This window comes from Poromitra crassiceps (assembly GCF_964638095.1).
Source record: "Poromitra crassiceps genome assembly, chromosome: 3".
In the NCBI taxonomy this organism is placed as follows: Eukaryota; Metazoa; Chordata; class Actinopteri; order Beryciformes; family Melamphaidae; genus Poromitra; species Poromitra crassiceps.
In genome coordinates, this window is record NC_139625.1 from 76,129,692 (window position 1) to 76,154,300 (window position 24,609).

The 24,609-nt window shown below is 40.8% G+C and overlaps 2 protein-coding genes across 2 annotated transcripts in view; both read right to left on the reverse strand.

The window, feature by feature from the left end:
* Nucleotides 1-14,160, reverse strand: part of LOC310773275 (interleukin enhancer-binding factor 3-like) — a gene marked incomplete at its 3' end in the record, with an annotated part of 32,711 nt that extends 18,551 nt beyond the window's left edge. The window contains exons 1-7 of the mRNA XM_083633153.1: nt 14,054-14,160; nt 11,655-11,797; nt 10,972-11,083; nt 9,654-9,895; nt 6,123-6,285; nt 5,717-5,870; nt 1,939-2,027 (exon numbers count right to left, since the gene is read on the reverse strand). Coding sequence (XP_083489279.1) covers nt 1,939-2,027; nt 5,717-5,870; nt 6,123-6,285; nt 9,654-9,895; nt 10,972-11,083; nt 11,655-11,767 — 873 coding nt within the window. The 5' untranslated portion in view covers nt 11,768-11,797; nt 14,054-14,160. The remainder of the gene's footprint in view (nt 1-1,938; nt 2,028-5,716; nt 5,871-6,122; nt 6,286-9,653; nt 9,896-10,971; nt 11,084-11,654; nt 11,798-14,053) is intronic.
* Nucleotides 14,161-18,809: 4,649 nt separating this feature from the next.
* The window catches only part of LOC310773276 (spermatid perinuclear RNA-binding protein-like), a gene marked incomplete at its 3' end in the record, with an annotated part of 36,302 nt that continues 30,502 nt past the window's right edge, over nt 18,810-24,609 (reverse strand). Inside the window, exons 17-20 of the mRNA XM_083633154.1 lie at nt 22,937-23,146; nt 22,123-22,182; nt 20,268-20,621; nt 18,810-18,919 (exon numbers count right to left, since the gene is read on the reverse strand). Of these exons, the coding sequence (XP_083489280.1) occupies nt 18,810-18,919; nt 20,268-20,621; nt 22,123-22,182; nt 22,937-23,146 (734 nt within the window). The remainder of the gene's footprint in view (nt 18,920-20,267; nt 20,622-22,122; nt 22,183-22,936; nt 23,147-24,609) is intronic.

A 24,609-nucleotide genomic window follows, 5' to 3' on the forward strand; every position in this document is an offset into this window, starting at 1 on the left:
AGACAGACACACACGACACACCCACACACAAAGGGACAAGACAAAGCAGACTCTAAAAGACTTTAGCTATCCATTTGACTGTGTGTTATACAGTCTTAGAGCTGTGGGCAGAGTTGCTGTTTTCAGCCTGTTTGTTCTGCACTGAAAGTCTGTGATGTTGCCTCTGTTCTGTAGCAGTCTCTGTGTGCTTTCTGCTCTTGTTTGTGGGAGCATGTCATGAAGTGGATGCTGTTCATGTCTCATGTCTCTGACCAGCTGAGTGGCTGCTTGCCTTGTTCCCTCCTGCTCTGAAGCGACGGGAGTCTCTTGTTTATTAATAAAGCCCTAACTGGCAAGCTTCCTTTGTATCCGTCCTCGCTTCTTCAGTTTCTCAGACACGCTCGCAGTCACACATCCATGTGTAAATAGTGAATCAGGAAAGACTGCTTTTTCCTTTTATGCCCCTGATAAATGGAACAGGCTCCAGGACTCTCTAAAACTGGAGCGATTGGTCTCCGTAGAGTCGTTTAGAGTTCTCCTTGAAGATGCCGTGCATGGGGAGTACTCTTGTTTTCTTGATGTGTTTTATCATCTTGTTTTGTTATTTGTTGTCGTTTGTCTGTATTTGTATGGTATTGTAATTTTTTATAAATGTTTTTTATTGTAAGAGGGCACCCTTGAAAATGAGAGCTTGCTCTCAAGGGCCCCATCCTGTATAAATAAAGGCCAAATAAAATAAAATAAATATCGGCATGGTATCGGAATTGGCTAATATAGGCTTTAAAATGAAATATGGGCATTGGCCCGAAAATAACATTTCTGCCGATATGACAGGCCGATAAAATGACAACTTTTCTCTGATTGGATAGTTTGAGGTCGCCGCCAATTTTTATCCAATCAGAGAAAAGTTTACATTTTCTGGGAAACGGAAGCTCAGAACACGATGCCTGTATTTTATTATATGTCTTTTTTCACCCCGAATCCAATGTCGCCATCCCTGAGTCTATACGAGTTACGGTTGCAGAGATACGTCCGCAACCGACAGCGGGGGGTTGGGGGTTTCAAGTCACTGACCAAACACTCTATTTCAGTGATTGCTGTCAGAATATAGAGCCATTTAACACTTATTTTAACACAAAAACATCACTGAATACAGCTTTAACAAACTTACAGACCTGCCAACCTTGAGAAAATATTTTGAGTACCATACACCAGAGCGGCGGCACCCGAGCGTCACGACAAATTTTTCACCTTAATATAACAGCTTTTTAGTCCTTGAGGATGGTAGAGTGACTTGTAACAGGGAGAATGTCACCTCTATTGGCCACACACCGCCCTCCAAAGGCCTCTCCTGGGACTAAGCAGTTTGGTGCCTGCGTCCCGGCGGCAAGATGCGCGCATGCGCTGTACAGCGGGAGCGTTGTGTTCATGAAAACAAGGAAGTAACTTGGTGCGGTTTTGCTAAGAAAATTATGTTTCAACGTAACTATGGATTATTATTTCATCACGTGGTGAGTACACAATGTCACAACATGTACATATATCTTTCTGGGGCTGTGTTTTGTTGACTTTGATATCGATACTATTGCACGCACAGTTTCTCCAATAGCAAAACTTGGAAAAGTTGCTGAATGGGGCTTTAAATGATTGGGATGTATTTGTGACATAAGCCATTGGTATGGATCAGCAGAACAATTTTGACATCAGTCAATAGTTAAGAGCCTGTGAAATTGTAAATGTGGAACGGGAGCTACCAACAGTGTCGCGAGTCTTCCTGAATCTCAAAATGTGGAACTTCCGACATTTAAAAATACTATGTACTAGTTCAGCAATATTTGTGGAGGGCAGCGTTAAAAAATTAGCAATTTGCACTTTCTCTGTAAATGGAGAATAATAAAGAGATCATTGAGAGAATTAAGAGCTCAACTTTATGTACAAGTAAAGGACAGGAATGCTAACCTGGAACCATCTGGCGCGGCGGAGAGACATCAGGGCAGTTAGGCATTTCTGCATGTCCAGAACATCCGGCGGATCGTCTGTTTCTGTTTCTATTGACGAGATGGGGTAGGAGGACATGGTACAGTTTGACTAAGGAGCTGGGTTCTGTCTGAGAGACCTTAGAACATTGCATTCGGACAAAAAAGAAAAAAGAAAGAAAAAAGAAACAGGGATGGGGGGGTCATTGCTTTATTTTTTTGTTGGTCTGATTGAAATGTTCTATGGTCTCATGTGATTCTGAATACATCTGAAACATTTGGTTTGTCCAAGTAAAAAGCCTGAGGAACTGAATTGTCCACGGCCCCATGGGCAAGCTTGCGATGGCCAGACTTAGGCTCTCTATTATAGGCCTTCAGGTAGGGCTGCAACTAAGTAATGATTATTTTCAGTATCGATTCATCTGTTGATTATTTTCTCCACGAATCAATTAGTCATTGTTGGGTCTATAAAATATCACAAAATGGTAAAAAATGTCGATCAGTTTTCCCCCAAAGCACAATACTACATCCTCAAATGTCTTCTTTTGTCCTGACCAACAGTCCACAACCCAAAGATAATCAGTTTACTGTCATCCAAGGCTGTCAAAGAATATTCTATATTCGAATATATATTTGAATATAAAAATTAAAAGAATATTCAAATGTGAAAAAATTATATTCTGTATTATTATCATTATATATATTTCATTTTACATTTAACCACGTAAAAAACCTGGCCAAGAGGGCAACATAAAAACATACATCGTTTGCCTGGTTATTTAAAAACATCACAAAAGTGTAGGCTACTACTGTACTAGTACTGACTGAATAAATATGAAAAGACAATTTCTTCATGCTAAGAAAAAACTGAATGAATGACCACACCGCGGATATATGCCTCCGCCAACCAGTGAGCAGTCGACATGCATGTTTGTCCATGTCTGGACAAACATGCATGTCAACTGTTCACTGGTTTGATCCAAATGTGAAGACATTCCGTCAAGCTGTTACTGAGATATTAAGTTAAGTTAAGTTTGTGAGGTTACAGTGACCTTGACCACCAAAATGTAATCAGTTCATCCTTGATGTGGCAAATTAGATGAAATTCCATCAAGGCGTTCCTGAGATATCACGTTAACGAGCATGAAATGAGCGGTCGTGATGTCACAGTAACCTTGAACTTTGACCACCAAAATCTAATCAGTTCATCCTTGAGTTCAAGTGGACGTTTGAGGCAAATTGGAAGAAATTCCGTCAAGGCGTTCTTGAGATACCGTGTTAACAAGCTTGAAAATGGCGTTAGTGCGGTCACAGTGACCTTAACCTTTGTCCTTTGACCACCAAAATCAAATTAGTTCATCCTTGAGTCCAAGTCAACTTTGAGCCAAATTGGAAGAAATTCCGTCAAGCCGTTCCTGAGATATTGCGTTAAAGAGCTTGGAAATTGAGTTTTTCAGGTCACAGTAAACCTTGAACTTTGACTTTTAACCACCAAAATCTAATCAGTTCATCCTTGAGTCCAAGTAGACGTTTGAGGCAAATTTGGAGAAATTCTATCAAGGCATTCCTGAGATATCGCGTTAACGAGCTTGAACATGGTGATCAAAAGGTCACAGTGACCTTGACCTTTGACCACCAAAATCTAATCAGTTCATCCTTGCATCCAAGTCGACATTTGAGCCAAATTGGAAGAAATTCCGTCAAGCCGTTCCTGAGAAATTGCGTTAACGAACTTGGGAATGGCGTTCATGAGGTCACAGTGACCTTGAACTTTGACCTATGATGACCAAAATCTAAGCAGTTCATCCTTGAGTCAAAGTCGACGTTTGAGGCAAATTTGATGAAATTCCGTCAAGGCGTTCCTCAGATATCGTGTTAACGAACATCGGACGGATGGACGGACAACCCGAATCCATAATGGCCTGGCTATCGGCGGCGGAGGCATAAAGAAATTACGGTATGTAAAAAAAAATACCGAGTAGGCTCAATGGTTGTATTGGTTTGCCTTGCAAAAAAAAGTAAATACAAAAAATCAATGAATGTATTAGAATATATTCGAACAAATATGTTTTGTTTAGAAGGAATATTCAAATATAATTTTGGGCCAAATTGACAGCCCTACACTAAAGAAACCAGAAAATATTCACATTTAAGAAGCTGGAAGGAGATAATTTTAGTGGGGGGTTTTTCTATTAAAAATTAGTCTAAATGCTTAATAGGCTATAAAAAATATAGGGCTGTCAAACGATTAATTTTCTTAATCGCGATTAATCTTGCGATTAACTATAGTTAATCGCGATTAATCGCATCTTTGTATCGCATGTTTAAAATGCCATTATTTTGCATTTCAAAGCATTTTTAATTCAATATTAATCATTCTTACCAGTGTGTCGTGATTGGGAATCAAATGAATGCAAATAAATGTACTTTGTGATAGTGAATTTTAGATTTATTTTCAATTCAATAGAAGTGCAATGTAGACAGGAGGTAACAATGTCTACAAAATATATCTTGAACAGAAAATAAATGCACAATTGTAAACAGTGCAGTACACGCTCCAGAACCTATACTTCCGGCGGTGGCACTGTGGAGCAGTCGAAACCCAAAATGACACAGCCGAAGAAGGCTGTGTCTGAGCTAAAAACCTTGGCACTTCCATGTCAATAATGACTCGGTATTGGAAACTACGGAAGATTTTGGAGTACATTGGCGCCGTAGCATTGGATAACAACATTGTGTGTCAGGTACGTACAGTTTTATTGTGATTGATAACGTGTATATCGCGTGAAGCCATTGGAGCCGACCTCCCAGTGGCTAGAGGACATGCGCATCCGAGACTGTGAAGGAAGAATGACTGAGTCTCGCGTTGAGGCTACGGCGACGTTAGCTGCTCCGGTATGCTTAGCTTTTAGGTGATAGCTCAAACTCGATGTACTTCGGTGATATTTTAATTCCGTTTTACACAAGGTGCAAACTACTGTTGACTTGTCCACTGTGCCATTTGGGAGTTTTTTTAAGTAAAACGAGCCATTTAGAAGCGTGTTGCTGTCTTTCTTTTCCATGCCTGCAACAGCAGGAGACAGGAACCCGCTGCGACCGGCTTGACTACAAGTACGGGTGCGTCGAAGGGACAAAATAGCGGCATGCGATTAAAAAAAAATAACGCGTTATGGTCGGCCCTTAATCGCGTTGCGATTAACACGATAACGCTGACAGCCCTAAAAAAATAGTTGCAGATTTATTTTCTGTCGATCGACTAATGGATTAATCATTGCAGTTCTGGACAGGGACAGTTGGAGGCTAGACCAAGATGTGTGAAGAAGGAAGTAGAGCGCGCACATCAGCTAAGTAGGTAGCTGCAGTTTCATGTAGGAAGGAACTAGCTAGCAGCTAGTGGGTGTAGTTCGGTGAAAACTCAAAAGAAAATAGTTCTTACATGACATCTCACAACAAGTTCTGTGGATTATCTTGAGTAACTGGGTCATGATTTCTGGACAGAGACATTGCTGTTGAGTTTCTCAAAAGTATTTGTTGGCGCTGTGAGCGCCACAAGCCGAGTGCCATCCAGTTCCATTGTATTGGAGAGAAGGCAGACATCTCTCTCTACGGCCGATATCTACGGCCGAAACCTAGGCAACTAACACAAAACGATCTAGATGAATAAATAGCACTATAGGTGAGAGGAAAAATATGTATTTTGGATTTTAGGGTGGGCTCAGTGTGCTTGACTTGAACTCATTTCTCTAGACCAAGATGCATACCTTCTTCTTCACTAGCTTCACTCTCCTGCTCCGTCCCCATCAGAGGTGATGTCAGATGGATGATGACAGTCAGGCCCGACTCTTTGGCGGTCTTCACAACTATGACTGCATCATCTGGTCTCTGGATTACTTCATATTTGTCGTCTGTAACAACCTATCAAAAGAGGTACAGAGTTAGGAGGACGCTACGGTAAAGATGTCAAAAACAAAACAATAACCTCTCTATAAAATCTGTATTTCTATTGAGAATGTAATAAAACAGCTCAGACATGGCAGGGTTCTCAGTTCCCACACCTTCTTGAAGAGCAAAGTCCTTGATTTTTCTTCTTTTCAAATCCACAAACTTTCAAGGATTTAAATGACTAATGGGGACACTGCGTGGACGTCAGACGGTAATCAGTTCTACCTGTAATTGTGTCGTTAGCATTTCAGCCACTTGTCCGAGCAGAGTGACGGTGGGCTTTTTGGAACAAAGCAGCACGATCTCCAGCTCTGTGTCCACCTTCAGCAGGAGGCCTTTGGCCAGCAGGCCCACCCTCGTGACCCCACGCAGGACGCGCTCTCTCGCACTTGACACAACAGAGGGAGGAGGGAACAAAGAAGGATGATTTTTACATTAGGGAAAAGGAAACTGTCAAGTTAAAAAAGCACCACGTTTCAAAACTGACACACCCAAAAATGTAACCATGTGTGAATCTCCTCTCGATTCATGCGAGTCACAATTTCAGGTCTACTAAAAAGGAAAGAAAACATCTTTATGATGGCCAAAGAGCACAGACTTCCCCACGATATTTTTTTTCCACCCTTTTAAACTCAAGTTGTGAGTTCCTCTATTAGAGTTATGTAAAATAACATTTCCGAATCAACAAGTAACAAAACTTTTCCTGACCATACAATAAAACTCTTTAGCCCCATATTCGCACAGGACTAGTATTACCTGGGTGGGGACATCATCATCATACCTAAACCCTAACCTGGGTAAACTCAGCCTCCATGTGTGAGTGAGATGATGCAAAGATTATTGTTCAAATTAACCTAGAATTCAGATATGAATCACCTGACTTGTTTGTGCACTATTTTGGAGAAATATTGATTGGAAAGTGTCTGGTTGATAGTAGCTATAGGCCAACTCCACCTATAGGCTACTATTAATAGGGTTCCTGTTTTTTTGTCTTACTGCCATGGAAACCGTAAAATAAAATAAACAAATAAATAAATAAAAATAGAATGACCGCACCGCGGATATATGCCTCCGCCAACAAGTGAGCAGTCGGCATCCATGTTTGTCCAGACTTTGATGTTTGAGCCAAATGTGAAGAAATTCCATCAAGGCGTTAGTGAGATATCGCATTGAGCTTGAAAATGGTGTTCGTGAGGTCTCACACAGTGACCTTGACTTTTGACCACCAAAATCTAATCAGTTCATCCTTGAGTCCAAGTGGACGTTTGAGCCAAATGTGCCAAAATGCTGTCAAGGCATTCCTGAGATATGGCGTTAATGAGCTAGAAAATGGCGTTCATGAGGTCACAGTGACCTTGAACTTTGACCACCAAAATGTAATCAGTTAATCCTTGAGATTTGAGCCAAATCTGATTTAATTCGGTCAAGGTGTTCCTGAGATATTGTGTTAACAAACATCGGACGTCGGATGTACAACCCGAAAGGAGGCATAAAAATAAAACGACCCCAAATCATAACAATAAAACTACCCCAAATCACATATGCCGATTCACACGGGACTTAACTAAACCTCTGTGTTGTTTGGCGAAATTTACGGTGGGATTTCTACTTTACAAATTGATAGGGGCATGGCAGATTTGCTCGGGATTGATCACAGACCAGAGGTCCCTAGGTAACACTAGTCCCATTTGAATAGAGAGCCGCAGAAACGAGTCCGGAAATCATCGATGCTAACAGTCCTGGTTCTTCACTGTTTTCGCCTATGGGAGTTTTGAATGGGTTTTTGGCGCGATGCTTCTAATAATCTCTCTGGGCAACGCTGGCTTAATCAAATGCGAACCAGTGTTTGGTAATATCATCTTCACACACGAGGACCACTTTTACGAGTTTTGAAGCTTTTACGTGCCGTTAAAAGGGCGGCTAGCTACATGTAGCAAATGGCTAAATGAGACTACACTGTTGAGTCGATGGAGATATATACGTCAATAACGTCACCACTTCAAAGGACGAACACGGAAATTCTCTTTCCCTCACCTGGTTCAGCCCCATTCAGCCCGGGGTAATCAGTGCACACATCAACAAAAGTCCAGTACCCTGTACTACGAAGCTATCTTAACAGACCCGCGATCTGTCACTTTGATCTGGTTTGACTGAACAGGATCAAAGCTATCTACCGGTAGTTTAAGGATACTACGACGCTGGTTTTCTACTGGATAACTGAAGCTGGGATCTGCCTGTGCACGCGCACGTTTTTCGCTCGTGCACAGGCGCGCGTCCACGCGAAAGAGGTGCGCTAGCCAATCACATTATGAACAGCTGAGTTGATCCACGCCCACACCCATTTCCACACCCATTTCCTCGTTCAATGAAAGCGCAGTGCATGATCAGAGTTTTAGCGGATATTTAATGTATCCGCGATTTAATGTCAGAATGAAAATCCGCATTGGATAGTCTGCTGAAGGGCTGTCTAAAGCAGCAGCTTGTATTCACATCAGTCATTTGATTTACTTTGATCAGCGATTTCTGTCTGATACAGCTGCATTGATACAGCAGCAACAAATGTAAATGTGTAATCTCAGTCTATACATTTCCACAATCTGTAAGCCTATTTAGACCATAGATTTAGAAACGCATGCTCAATGAATAATGATCTCTATCACTCATGTGTGTGGTTGCACTGATTGAATAATTCATATATAAAATAGACTAGTATAAAGCCTAATAGCCTACTATAAAAGAGAAAACTGCTGAACTGAATTGAGACGATGCGGGCATAGTTATCATTGATAAAAACTAGCCTATTTTTGCTCATATATTGGCATACAGCCTACAGGACACAGTTCCAGCTGAAAGATGCAAGAATAGCCTGCATATTTAGTATTGGGGCTATCCCATATTTATCCCATATCTATATTATATGTATAGGCTTTTCTGGCATGTAGGAGAATATCACCCTCACTCCATTTGAGGGTCCGTTCATGATATGCGCCGCGGTGATTAATAGTGATCATATTTCTCCACGCATCGTTGAGCTGTTAAGACATAAAGTGGTAAGTAGGCTTAATTTAATTATGTAGCCTACAGAGCCACGAATGTTTTGCTTGTTCTATTCTCAGTTGACTGCAATCTATTTTTCATATGGCGATCTTATGAATGGTGAGTGACTCCAGAGAGCCGATTATATGGGTCTCTCATGGATTTTGATCTTATCCTCTGAAGCTAACCTGGTCGCGACCAGGTTAGCTTTGCAGCGTCAGTTGCCATGGTGATTGAAAGTTAACTTGCTTTGTAGTACGGCTAAACCAGGTTTAAACTCAAACTTACTCGGATAAGGCATTAAACTAGCTTCGTAGTACAGGCTACAGGTTGAGTGCTGACATGACGTGGAAGCCTATGCGACAGTGTGTAGTTCTGGATTAGCTTAGCTCGAGCTTTTTACTTCTAGGGCTCGCATTTACGCTACAAAACTCATGAAAGTGGTCCTCATGTGTGAAGATTATCTGACGGAACTCTGGTTCGCGTTTGATTAATCTTGCGTTGCCCAGAGACCGTATTTGAAGCATCGCGGCAAAAACCCATTCAAAAATCCCATAGACAGAAACAGTGAAGAACCAGGAGGTCCGGGACTTCCGCGTTCTGACTACAAAAATACATCATCCCTGCGGCTCTCTATAGGGTTTTAGTCTAATCTTTGATCTTGATGTGCTTTCTAGCTACTGATGCAACTGCAACTGAGCATTAGGACACCTAGCTTACCTCCCTGTGAACAAATCTACTTTGATGTCTAACAAAGAGGGAATCTCTGTGCTTTTTTGCTCTTGATCTTCTTCGATGTCTTTCTTGTCCAGCTGGTCCGACACGGACTTGAGGGCACACTCCACATGGGACATGAGCGTCTGCACCGCCTCCAGCTCCTCCTCTGAGGGAGACACCACAGAGTGCCTGGCCATCACGATTCGGTTGTATGGCCCCCTCGCCTTTTTGCGGAATGATATCGTCTTAAGGGATGAATCAGAAGAAGAAAAATATTTGTTGTTGGAAAAGAACACAATGTAGGTCAGGGATACTCAACTTGCTTTGCCCGGGGGCCACTTTCGTGAAATGATAGAAGGCCAGGGGCCAGTTAATAAACAATCAATATATATTTTTCTGTAGCGGATTGTAGGTTTTTGGGGTGTCAGCCGGAGTTTAGTCTGACAATGTTGTGCACACCGGATAGTTAGTTAGGTTAAGTACGTACATAAGTGCCTGGGTAGCGAGCAGATGGCGGTATTTGACAATTTAGCAGCTAAATCATAGATTATTGAAAGATATTCCATATTCCAGACTGAAATGCTATAACAAAAGTGGAGTATTGGCCAGAATGACATGAACATTTGGACACTTAGGCCATGTTCACATTACAGGCAAATCCGATTTGCTGATAAAGTCATTAATCATCATTATCTTGATTGGTTTCCCAAATCTGATTTGGGAGTGTGTCCGCACTGCCACAAATCTGATTCTCAAGTCGGATCTGTGTGGCCAGACCTAAACAGCCTACCTGCATGGGTTGCTATGCTAACGACGTGGGCATCAGTAAATACGTACGTTGGTGACGTTGTTTTCCTCCGCAGAAGCATTTGATGACGAGTTGCAAGTGACGTTCAAATCAGATTTGGTGGATCTGCGCATCCGCACTCAAGTCACATCAGTCGAAAGCAGATTGGAAACTACCTCCATATGTGGTTTGGGACAAGTGACACAAATCAGACTTGGAGCGTCCAGACTCATAAAACCAATCTGGATAAAGTCATTAATAGGTCACTAAAGTTCACAAATCAGATTTGGCCTCCTAGTCTGAACATGGCCTTATTCAGCGGGTATCTTGCATGTTGCGTTCAGGTGCATTGTTGTTGTTTTTTGCAATTCCATCGCGGGCCGCCAGTTGAGTATCACTGATGTAGGTGATGGCATGTCTGAGCACCTAATTAGGTGATGATACTTTAATTAGGCATAAGGATTTCATCTTGCATTTCAAACAGCCGACAGTTTCGCCTGTCATTGGGGGAAGATTTACAGGTGAAACAAGAACCTGATGACTCGGTTTCTCCTCAGTCTCTTCATTGGCAGTGATGTGGCCAGTGTGCTCGCTCAGCTCCTCCTCATAGCACTGGCAGTCATACCAGTAACGCAGTTCTTCGTATCTAGAGGGGGAAGACAGCAAAATGAGACTCCTACTTTCAATGGATTATCTCGGCAAAGGAGAAGTGCTCACTAACACGGATTTAAACACATTTGTGAACACAATTTGAGAGAAATATCCTAAGTCATTGGTTCTCAAAGTGGGGTCCAGGGAGCCCCAGGTGTCCTTGAGGGGGTTCCAGGGGGTCCCCAGCAAAAAGGGGAATCATTTATTTTCACTATAATTCCATCCAGAAGTAACAATGACAGAATTTATGACTATTTTTAGTCATGGGTTTCATACATCCACTTTGTGTAATAAAACAGCTAAAAGCAAAACTATCCGATGGGGGACCCTGGGACAAAATATTATCAAATGGGGGTTTGTGGTATAATAATTTGTGCCAGTTTAGGGGTCCTTGACATGAAAACCTTTGAGAACCACTGGCCTAAGCCTTTTGTGTGCATAGAAAAAGTCTTATTCTTTTATTTCAAGTTCAACTCACTAAAAATGGGAGCAAAAACAAAAAATTGCAGTTATATTTTTGTTCAGTACAGTTAAACAGGTTAAGTGGTTTCCGGTGCCGTTTGTACCTTTCCAAGTCTTGCGGAAGGAGGCGATGACCCTGTTTTTTCAGGCTGTCCCAGTGCAGGAGCTCCTTGTAGGCTTTGCGCTCATCCCACTTTGTCGCTGGTTCAGCAGCCATGACTTCAGTTTCAGGACGGAATGCTCCCACCTGTTCTACCAGGAAAGATGTAAATATTAGTCAACGTACAACTGCTGGCTAATGTGCAACACAAAAGCAGTGAAATCAAATCTAGTGACTGAGATTAAACTGGCCAAATGTATTTCAGTCATGGATGGAACTAGTAACGTTAGCTCCCCAGGAAACTTGATCTGGCAGGTTGAATGAGGCGACTCGTTGAACTGTCATGGACCAGTTGTGAGTGTGTCAGGCGTTTTTGTTTTTTGTTTTCCTTCTGGAAAATGCACACACCATAAACATTTCTAATATAGTTGATCATTAGAAATGTAGCACGTTACCCTAAACAGGGGATATTAGGATTATTCTGGACTGGTTGCTGTAGTAAATAGCTGGCACTCGCCACCGGGTGTCAGCCAGGACACAAGGGGCATGGACATTTACCACTGGCTTCTATGTAGTTGTGGTTCTGTAAACATACCCACATTCATTAAGATAAAGTAGCAAATGTATAAATCCTATAAGAATGTGAAGTGTCTGTGTATGAATGTGTGAGCAGAATTGTGTTCGGCCACAGCTATGCCATTTTACGTGCGATCGGGCTTAATCTTTCAGGAAGTGTAGTGTACACTGTACAATGGTCAGGCAACATCATATCTTAAGGAGCCCATAGTACCTTATTACCCTATAAGAGCATTGCACTCCCAGAATGCAGGTCTACTCGTGGTTCCTAGAATTTCAAAAAGTAGAATGGGAGGCAGAGCTTTCATCTATCAGGCTCCTCTTCTTTGGAACCAACTTCCAGTCTCGGTCTGGGAGGCAGACCGACACCCTCTCCACATAGACTTAAAACGTTCCTCTTTGATAAAGCTTATAGTTAGGGCTGGCTTACCAGCCCCTAGTTATGCTGCTGTAGGCTTAGACTGCCTTTTTTTCCCCTTCCTGTTAAAGGGAACTGAGCCATATCTGTTTCACATTCATGTCCCATTCATGCATCTTGACTTCTTCCAGGAGTCTTTGTGTCTCCCATTTCCTGCAGGAGCTATGGAAGCAGAAGCTATGAATCCTGCACCTCTTCTAGCTCAATTAGGTTCATTATGTCTTCTTAGTTCAAATGATAGTTTTTGTCTTTTAATCAGACAAATGTGTAGTAGATGTTTTTTTTACCACTTCTATTACAATTTTTTAGTCCTGTTCTTATTGCAGCTGCTACTACTGTCATAACTGTGCTTTACTACTTCTACTTATGCTCTTATTATAGTTGTCTAATGGTATTATTATTACTGCCATAATACTGTGCCTCTCTCTCTCTCTCTCAACCGCTCATGGCAGATGAACGGTCTGCTCAAGGTTTTCTTCCCCGTTAAAAGTTTTTTTTCCTTGCCGCCATCGCCATGTGCTGCTCTTGTTGGGAAATTGTTTCAAACATGATCTCGCAGTAAAATCGCAAGTAGCTACATGTGAGAATTATTTCAAGTGTTGGGTCTAAAATAAAAAGCCTGGTCTCCTACCTGTTCCATTTTTAAAGCGCCTTGGGATAATTCTTGTTCTGATTTGGCACTATATAAATATAAAATTGATTGATTGATTAAAGAGCACCCCTGCAGGTGACCTAACGGAGCCAGAATTTTTTATTCTAATGGTGATGTGATGTCACTCGAGCAATGATGACATCATCATTGAATGCTCGAGTGACATCACTGGCAACATCACCAATTCTAGAATACATAAGTCATATCAGTAATTTATGATGAATTTGAGAGGCTTTGGAGAATGGAGACCAGTGTCCCAGACCAGAGGGGTCCAACTCCTACGGGTCCACTAACGCTAGTATAAATAATATAATATAAACATAAATCTTCAGAATATATTCAAGTGGAAAATCATAATGGCAATTACACTTTAGTTCTTTCGTCTCTGCTCTGATTCCCTTAACTAAACTTAGCTTTAACAGTGATGAATAACGTTTATGTTGTAAAAACATGTGAATTGCTACGTACTAACGTTATGCTACTTGTCGGTCTATATAGATCTATACACTTGCATGTTCTTCCTCTCTGGTCCATACAGCTTCTGCACATAGCATTTCCATCGCCAACGGCACTAAACTCACCATTACATACAAACAAATACCAAGCACTGAAATGAGGGGAAGTGTTTGGAGCTAATGTGGGAGCTAATGAGCTAAAGATTAGAACAAAGGTAATTAATAAATTGGCACAAGTCGGACACTACGCGAAAGATAAAAGGAGTAGACTTGCATGTATTCACGGAAGCACACGTACGTACACAAGAGGTCTTTCGTGAAACAGAAGATGAAAGAAATATTATACAGCCGCTTTCTTTACGCTGTAACCTCTCGCTGCTTTTGCTTCAGTCAGTTCACGCTGTCTTCCGGTCCGTCCCCTACACAAGTCCGACGTTCCCCTGGAGAACGATAAAAGTTCCGCTCCGCATCTTGAGATTTTTCTTTTTTTAACTTTATTAACAATAAAGATTATGTCAGACAGACAATAACACAGCACATAGCACATACACTGAGATATAATAGGTCCATGAGCACATAGCACATAAACAGAAATGAATGAAAAATGCAATAATACAATACAACAATTGATTATTACAAATTGACATGTTAGAATATTATAATAAAATAAATAAAAATAAGGAAATAAGGACAAAGTGACATTAGCACAAGTCAATTGACTTCAGGGGTTACATCAAATATGTTTCTGTACTATTCTAAAAACCTGTTGCTTTTTATTGTTTAAGAGCAAGTGATTTAAGCAATGAGTTAAATTCAATCAAAAAGAGGGGGAAAGAGGGCCAAGTACCTAAAAACTTCTGTTTATGAATAAAGAATTTTCCAAATAAAATAAAATAAATTACAACATAGCTCAGAGATTTGTAACTTGTATTGTCATAATAACAAATCACAACTTTGAGAGTAAAACAGTGGGTAACATTAGTGAGATTGAAAACATGAGAATTTAAATGTAAATCAGACCAGAATCGCATTGTTATATTACATTGAAAAAATAAATGGATCTACGTTTCATCAGCTTGTCAACAAAAAGAGCAAGAGCTATCAACATCCACATATCTGCAGATTATAGAATTTACTGGATAGATTTTATGTCAAATTTTGAAATGAACTTATTTGACTTTGTTAGAAATAAACCACCATGTTTTCCCCCCAGTGTATCTCTTCCACATGTGAGTTCCAAAAAAACTTTCCTCTTGGGGTGATTTTGTTTTTACTTTGACATTTCTTATCGCTTATGTTGATGCCATTCAAAAGCAGTCACTGTTGGCAGTCATGTCAATAGTGACATCATCAGTGATGTCATAAATCACTGAATACACTACAAAACACTCAAACTCACAACTCTCACATCTCTTGAAGTGATATAAATGTAAAAGATTTTCATAAATACATGTCTGTTACTATGTATCTGATAGTGTGTTAACACGTTGGTGATTATGGAAGTCTTTGCATTTTTGATCTATGAATTTGGTCTGTTGGTCTTGGTCTGTGGTGACAGACACAATTTTTATAAGCATTTACAAAATGTCTATGGAAAAAAGAATGGTGGATGAATCCCTTGGTCCTATGCCTAAATTCTCATCTAAGGCAGTGGTAGCGCTGTCGCCTCACAGTAAGAAGGTCATGGGTTCAATTCCAGCCTGGGACGCTGTGGGCCCTGAGGGTGCCCACTGCCCAGATGGGCTGTCAAAAGGGCCTTTCTGTGTGGAGTTTGCATGTTCTCCTCCAAATGGGAACCCCCCGCTAAAAACATGCAAAAAATAAAAATAAGAAGTCATCTAAGTATCCAAATTAGTTGCATAAAATCACCTAAGGATTGATTCCCTTATGATATTGTAAGGGAAATCTCTGAGTGTTGGCCCTTATCGACTACTTTAGTATTCCCTTATGCATTGCTAGAATTTCCCTCCTGCTGCCCCGGTCGCTGGGGAGAGTCGTAGACTAGCACCATGCTTGCTCTGACACATGCGCAGTTGCCAGCCGCTTCTTTTCACCTGTCACCTGTCTTAATACCGCTTGGGCGGTATTAAGGTATTACCGTATCCCGAGATATTTAGAAATATCGGCAGTATGATTTTCAATACCGTCAAAATCGTTTTTTATCTTTTTTTGTTCAGCTAAAATAGGCATAAGTGTCCTTGCCTGTGCTGGGCTCAGCCTAAATTATTTGTATTAATTTATTTTTTATTGGCCATTTATAGGCAACTTATTTTTTAACCTTATTAATAGGCAAGCATAATGTGTTACAAGCAACGCTATTGTTTAAGACCACTTTAAACTGAACATGTTACAGCCGCTTTGCCCATAATGGTGTCCATTCCGTTTGTTTAATTGTCATTCTCCATTGAGGACATACTGTACGTGAACAACATTGTTCATATAAATAAAGTTTTCTGAAACATAGAAGTAGAATAGAATAATAATATAGAATAAAAAGCAACTTTATTTCTGGACATGAATTTACACAACAGGAACTTAGCCAACAGAATAATTATTTGGAGGTAGAAAAGAAACGGTTAACACAATTGGCTGGTTACTCGCGCAGCCCTCAGCACCCCCCTCCCCCCACACACACACACTATAAACTCATACCGTATACTGTATACCGAGGTCTAATGTCAGGAAGGTATAAACTAAAGGTATGAAAAAATAGATACCGCTCAGGCCTAATTTCCTCTCCATACTTTTAAGGGCCTCAGCGTAAGAAATTCCTTTCTTTTCTTTGATCTTGCTCACTTTTACCTCTCGAATCCTTTTTAGGCACCGTGTTGAGCCTGCATGAATGATGCGACCCCTCACAATGCAGGCAGTCAGAAACAGATTTATGCATTCAGAACTTTTCATGTATTTGGTGTCTTCTGAGGTATGTCAACAGCAATATCTTGGCTCAATTATTAAGAGTTTATTGGATCAAATAATAATAATGTTATAGGCATCTAGAAAATCAGAGAGGGGGGCGCCTTTTTCCAAGCTTTGTCTGGGGGAGGCCCACAGTCTCAGACTTTGAAAACCCCTGCACTAACACTTTCTAGCAAAACAATAATCAGGGGCACTTTGCTCCAAAATGCAATGTAATTTATTTTTTAACAAGAAAATATTAGAGCATTTATGACCAACACAGAAATGAACACACCCTCAGTTCAAAATTACAGGCAACTTAAAATCATCAACATAACAGTTAATAGAGTGATACAACATTATAAAGCGAAATAATCCCCTTATTTAGAAAATTAAATCATGACAAAGGATTTTTTTGTGTCCCCCCTTTCACCCCAAATGTACTTCACCAATTCCCCTGCCCTGAGGTCAACATGACATTTACATAAGCCTAAAGATTATGGGGGATTATAGGAAGCTAAAGACAACAGGAACACTATGGTTCAAGATGGCCTTGCTATAATAAAGCTGATGCGGAAGTGCCAGTTCAGGAACTGCAGTTCCTAGAATGGCTGCAAAAGCGAGTCCACCCCCATAGACCCCGCCCCCATGTTAAAATGCCTGACTACAGCAGAAATAAACAGCAATATTACACAGCTTTTTTGAATACTCAATTCTGATTGGTCAATCACCGTATTCTACAGTCTGTTATTTCTGTATAACAGACCGTTGCTAGTTTTTTGCTAGTTTTTTTTTTTTCAACGTGTGGGAGACTGAGCCTCCCATCAGAGAACACTGCTGTGCCCCCCAAATCCCCCCTTCCCTCCCAATTATTATTGCCATTATTACCATTATTGCTGTATGCTCCACTCTGGCATAACGAGTTCCAAAAATGTTGTAAACATCTTTATCCTATATTTTTTAAGATTTTAAAACCTTTTTTCAAATATCGTCTTTTAAACATTTTAAACATCTTTATGCCCTCTGAAGGACTTATAATCATTTTCTTTTAACACATCTTTATTATAACTAGCGGGATACCCACACTGTGCAGAGTATTGAGTGAATAGTGTTGCGTTCTCTGCATGTTCAACCCCTATGGACTGTGTCTGCAGCCAGGCTGGCCAGCGTGGACAGACAGTTCCCCAGCCCCATAAATCTTGTAAAAGTTGTTGGAAATAGATCCCCAACAGATACAAAAGCATGAGCTATATGTGTTTATACATACAAAGAACTGCCGCGAAACAGCCTGACCTCCAACTCGATACGTCGTTTGTACCAGCAGCTGAATACGACCTCTAGCGGTCGTGTGAATAACAGCCCAGTCTTAGTTTGGTGAAAATATAACCTCGAGTCATGCGGGATTTGAACCTGGGGCCGTTGGCTTGACACAATTTCACGGTTAATTTAGATCATTCGTGACACCCGATGGCATAAAAACATTACCGTAGCTTTCTTTAGTAAGTAGCCATGTAATAATCACACTGAAGAGGGGGATCAGGACCCCTCCGTTTTGCAGAATCAGGCTTACGCACTCCCTTGTCAGTTAGGCTTACAGCCTGGGGAAAAAAAACGGTTTTGGTCGCTATAGCTAATTTCCCCGTTCATGACAAATGTACGGCGGTGAATTCTCATATAACTCACCTGTTACAGTCCATGGCTGTAAAAAGAAGTCACAGGGGAAATGTCCCTACTTCCCACTTGATTTATTACCTCAGTAAACCCTTTCCTAATGAGTTTATGGTTTCAATCGCTAGTTTCAAGACTTTTTCAATATAGCAATATAGCATGACCTTAGAACATTTAGTAAATTATGGTCCCATTTTTAGAGTAGACAATAAATCAGACTATGCTGTTGGGCGTGATATTGGTCGCCAATCCACTGATCACGCAGCTCGCCGATCATGGACCAATAGCAGGCGCCAGGGAGGAGGCGCTGGAAGAAGAAGCAGAAGGAAAGATGGCGGCGGTCAAAATGCCAAACTCAAGACTTCAAAAGGGGAATCCACAAAACAATGGGTGACACCACGGTGGCTACGTCCTTATTTTCATACAGTCTATGGTTGAGAAGGTTGAAACGATGGCATGACCAGGTACGAAAGGCTGTATATTATGAGGTGTTTATTGATAGTTCATGTTGCCATATCCAGGGTAGGAGGTCTGGTCTTGTCCTCCGTAGCCCTGGTATATGCTGCCCTGGGGGTTCTCCAAGGATGACTGGTTTCCCAAACCTGTGGACAGAACACACCAGGACAGAGACGACTAGAATCATCATACTGTTGTGTTGTAATTGTATGCATCAAAGGGTTAAATCGAGCATTTATAAAGTGCTTTAGAGGAGATTTTGTATTATATTGCGATATAGCTTAAAAATATGAAGATATTTTTAGAGGCCATATCGCAGAAACATCAAATTTTGCCCAAAGACATATCGGTAAGCATTACTTGCTCGATAAATATTTCCCCAATTGGCCTCATGGGGGTGCTATAGTTAAAGGTTAAAATTTCAGACTTTGACAAGCCATAACTTCCACACCTTAAGTCAGATTTTCACAAAACGTTTTGTCCACATATTCAGCTGACCTTGCTCTACAAATTTCCCTCAAGGACCGTCAAGGGTCCACTTGGAAAGTTTTTGAGGTACTTTGAAAGTTTTGAAACACATTTTTGACATCTCCACCCAATTTGTTATGTAGTATCGACAGACCTATCTCATCACAATTTGTTAAAAAGGTTGACATTAGATATTAATTTTTACATTTGTCAGAGGGCGTGGCCTGTCTGCTAAATTGTAATAACTCCATGACCAACTATCAAATTATGGAACTTGATGTTTAGATATTAATATCTAAACATCAAGTTCCATAATTTGATAATCATATTATGATTATCGGCGAACCTTGACGGCAGACATGGTCATTGATGATAATATATTATCAATGACTGTCTGCCGCCAAGGTTCGCCGCGTTCACGATTATTTGCCCTGGCAATTAAGCCATTTGCTATACAGTGTAGCTGTACGGTCACATATATTTGGAATCCAAGGACAGTTGGACCATAGAATAGCTCTTTTTGCAGATTACATTTTGTTTATTTATTTTATGTTTGTTATTGATGTATTTGGGAAGATATCTGGATATAAAATGAATCAAGCAAAAATAATCTATTATGTTATTCAAAGATACCAAAGACCCAATGTGTGTCTCTAGTTTCAGCCCATCTGATAGTTTTACTTATTTAGGTATAATAATTGTTCCAGAGGTGAATAAGATTGTCCCAATGAACTATGATCCAGTAGTAGAAGCTACTACTACTTCAATAGAGCGTTGGTCATCTTTCACAATATTTTGAAAATGAATACTCCCTAAGTTTATTTATTTCAGAATATTCCTCTACCTCCTCCCTCACCTTTATTTGCTAGACTCAAGAAAATATTTACCAACTTTAATTAAAAAACAAACGTCCCAGACGTCTATGACTAAGACAAAAAAAGACGAAAAAATTAACAATAATTATAGACTGTTTTCCCCCTCAATGCAGCAGTTCAGTTTCCTGTGACAGAGACTATCCTCACTCACCGTAGTTATTATACACTTGGCCCCCTGTGACGGAGCTGGGGTACGCTGTGCTGTACATGGAGCAGTCTGCTTGGCTATGGGCGCCACCCTGACCTGCCGCCTGACTCCCTTCGGACACCAGCTTCTTCTTGTCATCTCCATAGCCGTAGCTATAGGGGCTGTCATGGGCCATGAGAGGAGGTATTGGCTGGTAGCTTTCTGGTGTTGAGGTGATGGAGGCGGAGGAGGCTGTCGAGGACATGTGCGGGGTGGAGTAGGTGGATCCTCCATAGCCGGTGGTGCCAGATGCTCTGGAGGATCCTGCACCTTTGGATGTGTTGGTGGCTGCTGCTGAATTACTATCATAATGCTTATCTGAAAGGGGATTTAAAAAAAGTGGCACATATCACTGAAAAGACACAAATGCGTCCATACTGCTCACTAGCGTAATCCAAGTCTCCACAAGCCCTGAGATGCAAAGTTGACTTGAAAAGACGTAATTTACACCCGGTTTTTAGCTGTAATCTTCACCGTAGTCATGTGCTGAGGGAATGAGAAGGGCTAGAGTGCTAGAGGGCTACAGTTAAGATTTCAGCTAAAAACAGGGTGTAAATTACGTCAACTTGGCATCTCAGGACTTGTAGAGACTTGGATTATGCCAAGTCAGCAGTATGGAAGCATTTTTTTTTTATCGGATCGGCAGGCACTATAAATAGCACACCCAGTGAATATGCTATTTTTTGCTTCTTGAGACTTTCTTAACGGTAATCCTATAATAAGAATGAGAAGTGTCCGTGTGTGAGTGCGTGTGAGCAGAATCTTGGCCGGCCACAGTTACAGTATGCCATTTTACGTGCGATCGGGCTAAAACTTGATATCATCAGTGATGCCATAGAGCAGGCGAGGCCGCGTAGCAGCAGAGCAGTGGGCGAGCTGCAGGGCGGGCGAGGCTGCAAGCCCGTGCAGCGGGCCTAGGAATCGAGCGCACGAGATTGCTAGTTACTTCAAATTGTCTCTACATTATGTCCAAAGGAACCCAACTGACGGAATATGCCAACCAAAAAGAAAGGAGGGAAAAAACTTGCATTCGAGCAGGGGTCCGCAATTACTTTTCACCAAGGGCCCCATTCTGCTGAGGGGCCGAGGGCTGGGGGCCGAGCGGCGCCGGCCCAAAAAATTTGGGGCATTTGAAGCCAGGTTTAGAGGAATAACTAATTTTAAATTAACAGTTGTGATGTCATTATTCAGTCTTAAACACCAATATTTGATCCTTTTCTCACTCACTCCTATGTCACCACCTGCTCTCCCTGCAGGGCTTGAAATGAACTTTTTTGACCACCTGCCAATATGGCTGCTAGATGTTAAAGTTACTGTACCAGCCAATTAGAATTTCCACTAGCCAAAATGTTTTTCTTGAAATAAACCAGAATATGAGTGGGTTAATTTAAGCATGAGTATCAGTAAGTGGCCCGGGATTCTCAAAGCCGGTGTTGAGGGTCAAACAAGAACAAAAATGCACTCTTGAAGCTAAATAAATCCAAAACCAACGAGTTCATTATTTACATTTTTACTTCAAACTTCCTCAATGTAGAACAGTCATTTCTTACACTTTGCGAATGAAACCATTTTCTTTTATTATTATTTTTTGGACAATCATCCCACGACCCACCAAAATAATCTCACGACCCCCTCGGGGGTCCCGAACACCAGGTTGAGAACCACTGGCCTATCTTTAGCATTTAACATACACTGTTTACCTGTGTTTGAAAACCCTGCATAGAGACGGTAGATGTAAAACATACAAAAATATATAATTTGCTAATCTAATTTTAGCTAGCAATTGAGTGGAGGCTAATAGAGACAAATAGACACTTACGATAACCTGTGGCAGCACTGCTCCTCCCATAGTTGTCCCTGTCCCTTTCCCTGTAGTTTGCTGTTAAAAACAAATGAAACAAATAACTTTTCAGTTACATTCCTCACATGTGAACCTGAATTTCCCCAAAGGGATCAATAAAGTGCTATCTTATGTGTGAAGTGTGTTTAAAGGAACAGTTCACCCAATTTCTATATATTTTTTTCTCTACAAAATAATAATCATATTTTATCATTAGACCATGGCTTTTCCGGATTTTATTTATGAAATATACATGTTGTAACCGTTTGACCTAAACTAAAAGGAGAACTTAAAAAAATAGCTTTATTTTGTACATGATATCACACAAACTGTAAACAGCTTTGCAGGCATTTATTTAGTTTGACAGTTATTGAGAGTTGATTTGAGTTCAAGTCCATGCCAGTGATATAATTTGTGCATGAATGACATCACTGGTCCACAACTGAACTCAAATCAACTCTCAATATCTGTCCAGCTAAATGAATGCCTGCAAAAGTGTTTAGTTTTCGCATATGAGATCATGCAAAATAAATCATGCAAAATAAATTTGCATTGTTTTTCGGTGTTCTCCTTTAATTGTCTTCACTAAAAAAACGTTTCCCATGCATATACAGCCGCTAATTTGGAGTCCCTTGACAATTGAATTGAGACCCATGCGGGAATCACAGTTATAATCAAATTAAGTATTTGGGATAAAAATAAAAAAAAGTTCAGTTGTATTTGTATGGTGTAAGCAAACTTGAACGAATATGAATGGCTTGACCAATAAAGCCTTTTGATGTCCATTACTAACATGATCTCCTGTCTTCTCTGTCGAGATTCAAGATTCTTCTCCTCCTTTCCTCTTCCTTCCTCCTTTCCTCGTCCCGATGCTTCTGGAACTTGAGAAACTTTCTCTGCTTGCTGTTGAGTTGGACGTACTCCCCCCCTCTGCTTCTATCCAGCTCTGAGAACGATTTCCTAGCCGGCAGGCTGGCGTGTCCATCAGAAGCAACCCGGGAGCCTGGGAACAGATCTTTTCATCCATGAACTATACAATGATTATAGTATTTTTTTGTCAAACATTCTTGACATTATAAACTCAAGCAACAATAAATTAATGGTATAAAAAATAAAGTAATAAAGAAACTAGGCTGATAGCGTGATCTCACATTCTGTTTCGCTCTTTAGATTAGTCTGGACTTCCCGCCGCTCACATCGATTTCAGTGGCCGGGAGTACTTGCTACTAGGGCTGTCGCAATATTGACTTTTTCCATACTGCACAAATTAGTGGAGCCAATCAAACCGTCACGGAAACTGCAATATATATATATATATATATATATATATATATATATATATATATATATATATATATATAATATAATATATATGTGTTTATATATATGTGTATGTGTGTGTGTGTGTGTGTGTGTGTGTATGTATGTATATATATATATAAAGTAGGGTAATTGTCCTTAAATAAAGGTTTTGGATGCATTTATTCCTCTAGTATATTCTTTATATACGGTAGTCTATAGTCTTTATTCCAGTGTTGTCATTAATAATAATAATAATAATAATAATAATAATAATAAGAGTACGACTTTGCAACATACCGGTAGCCTACATAACATTGGTCGGCATTCCAGCGCACGCGTTCGACAAGCACGCATTCACTTTTGAACAGACAACATAGGATTACTGAACATACTTGGTTACACTTATTGTTAGTGCTCATCGCCATTTGCCGGTACCTTATCATATAGCGCTGTGGGATGAGTGGTCCTCAGATGCGATGCGATATTTTTTGTGTTTCCTCGCCAATCAGCATTGCCAAATCCAATCCAAATCCACTCAGAAACAATGGTGAAAACGTCTTTTCTACCGAGAAACTCCGCTGGTGCATACTCTTGTTCTTGTTTGTTGTTATCGAGTCTATTTCTGCAATAGCCGCACTCATGGTTGCGTTTACTCTACTAATGTTAACGTTACTGCTCGTTGGTTCGGGAGACGCCATTACCGTTTTGCCAGCTGCTGCCCTGATTGGCCGGTTATGTTGTCAACTAACTACGACGCAGTCCCTGATTGGCCCGTGTAAATTGTAATTTCAGGGAAACTATGTGGGCAGCTAGAAGTCCAGACTGATCCGTGGAGTGAAACAGAACGTGAGGTCCCGAGGACAAGAGGGTTTTAACCAGGCTAAAAGCCTAGAGGGATTTTCTAAAGATACACATGTATTACTATTAAGAAATGTTGGAGGCACAAATGAAAGCACAGAGCTAATAGAGACAAGTGGGGCGGCTGTGGCTCAGGAGGTAGAGCGGGTCATCCACCAATCAGAAGGTCGGTGGTTCGATCCCCGGCTCCTCCAGTCCGCATGCCTTCGGTGTGTGAATGGGTGAATGTAGGCACATTGTAAAGCGCTTTGGATAAAAGCGCTATATAAATGCAGTCCATTTACCATTTTTACCAAGTAGTAGACA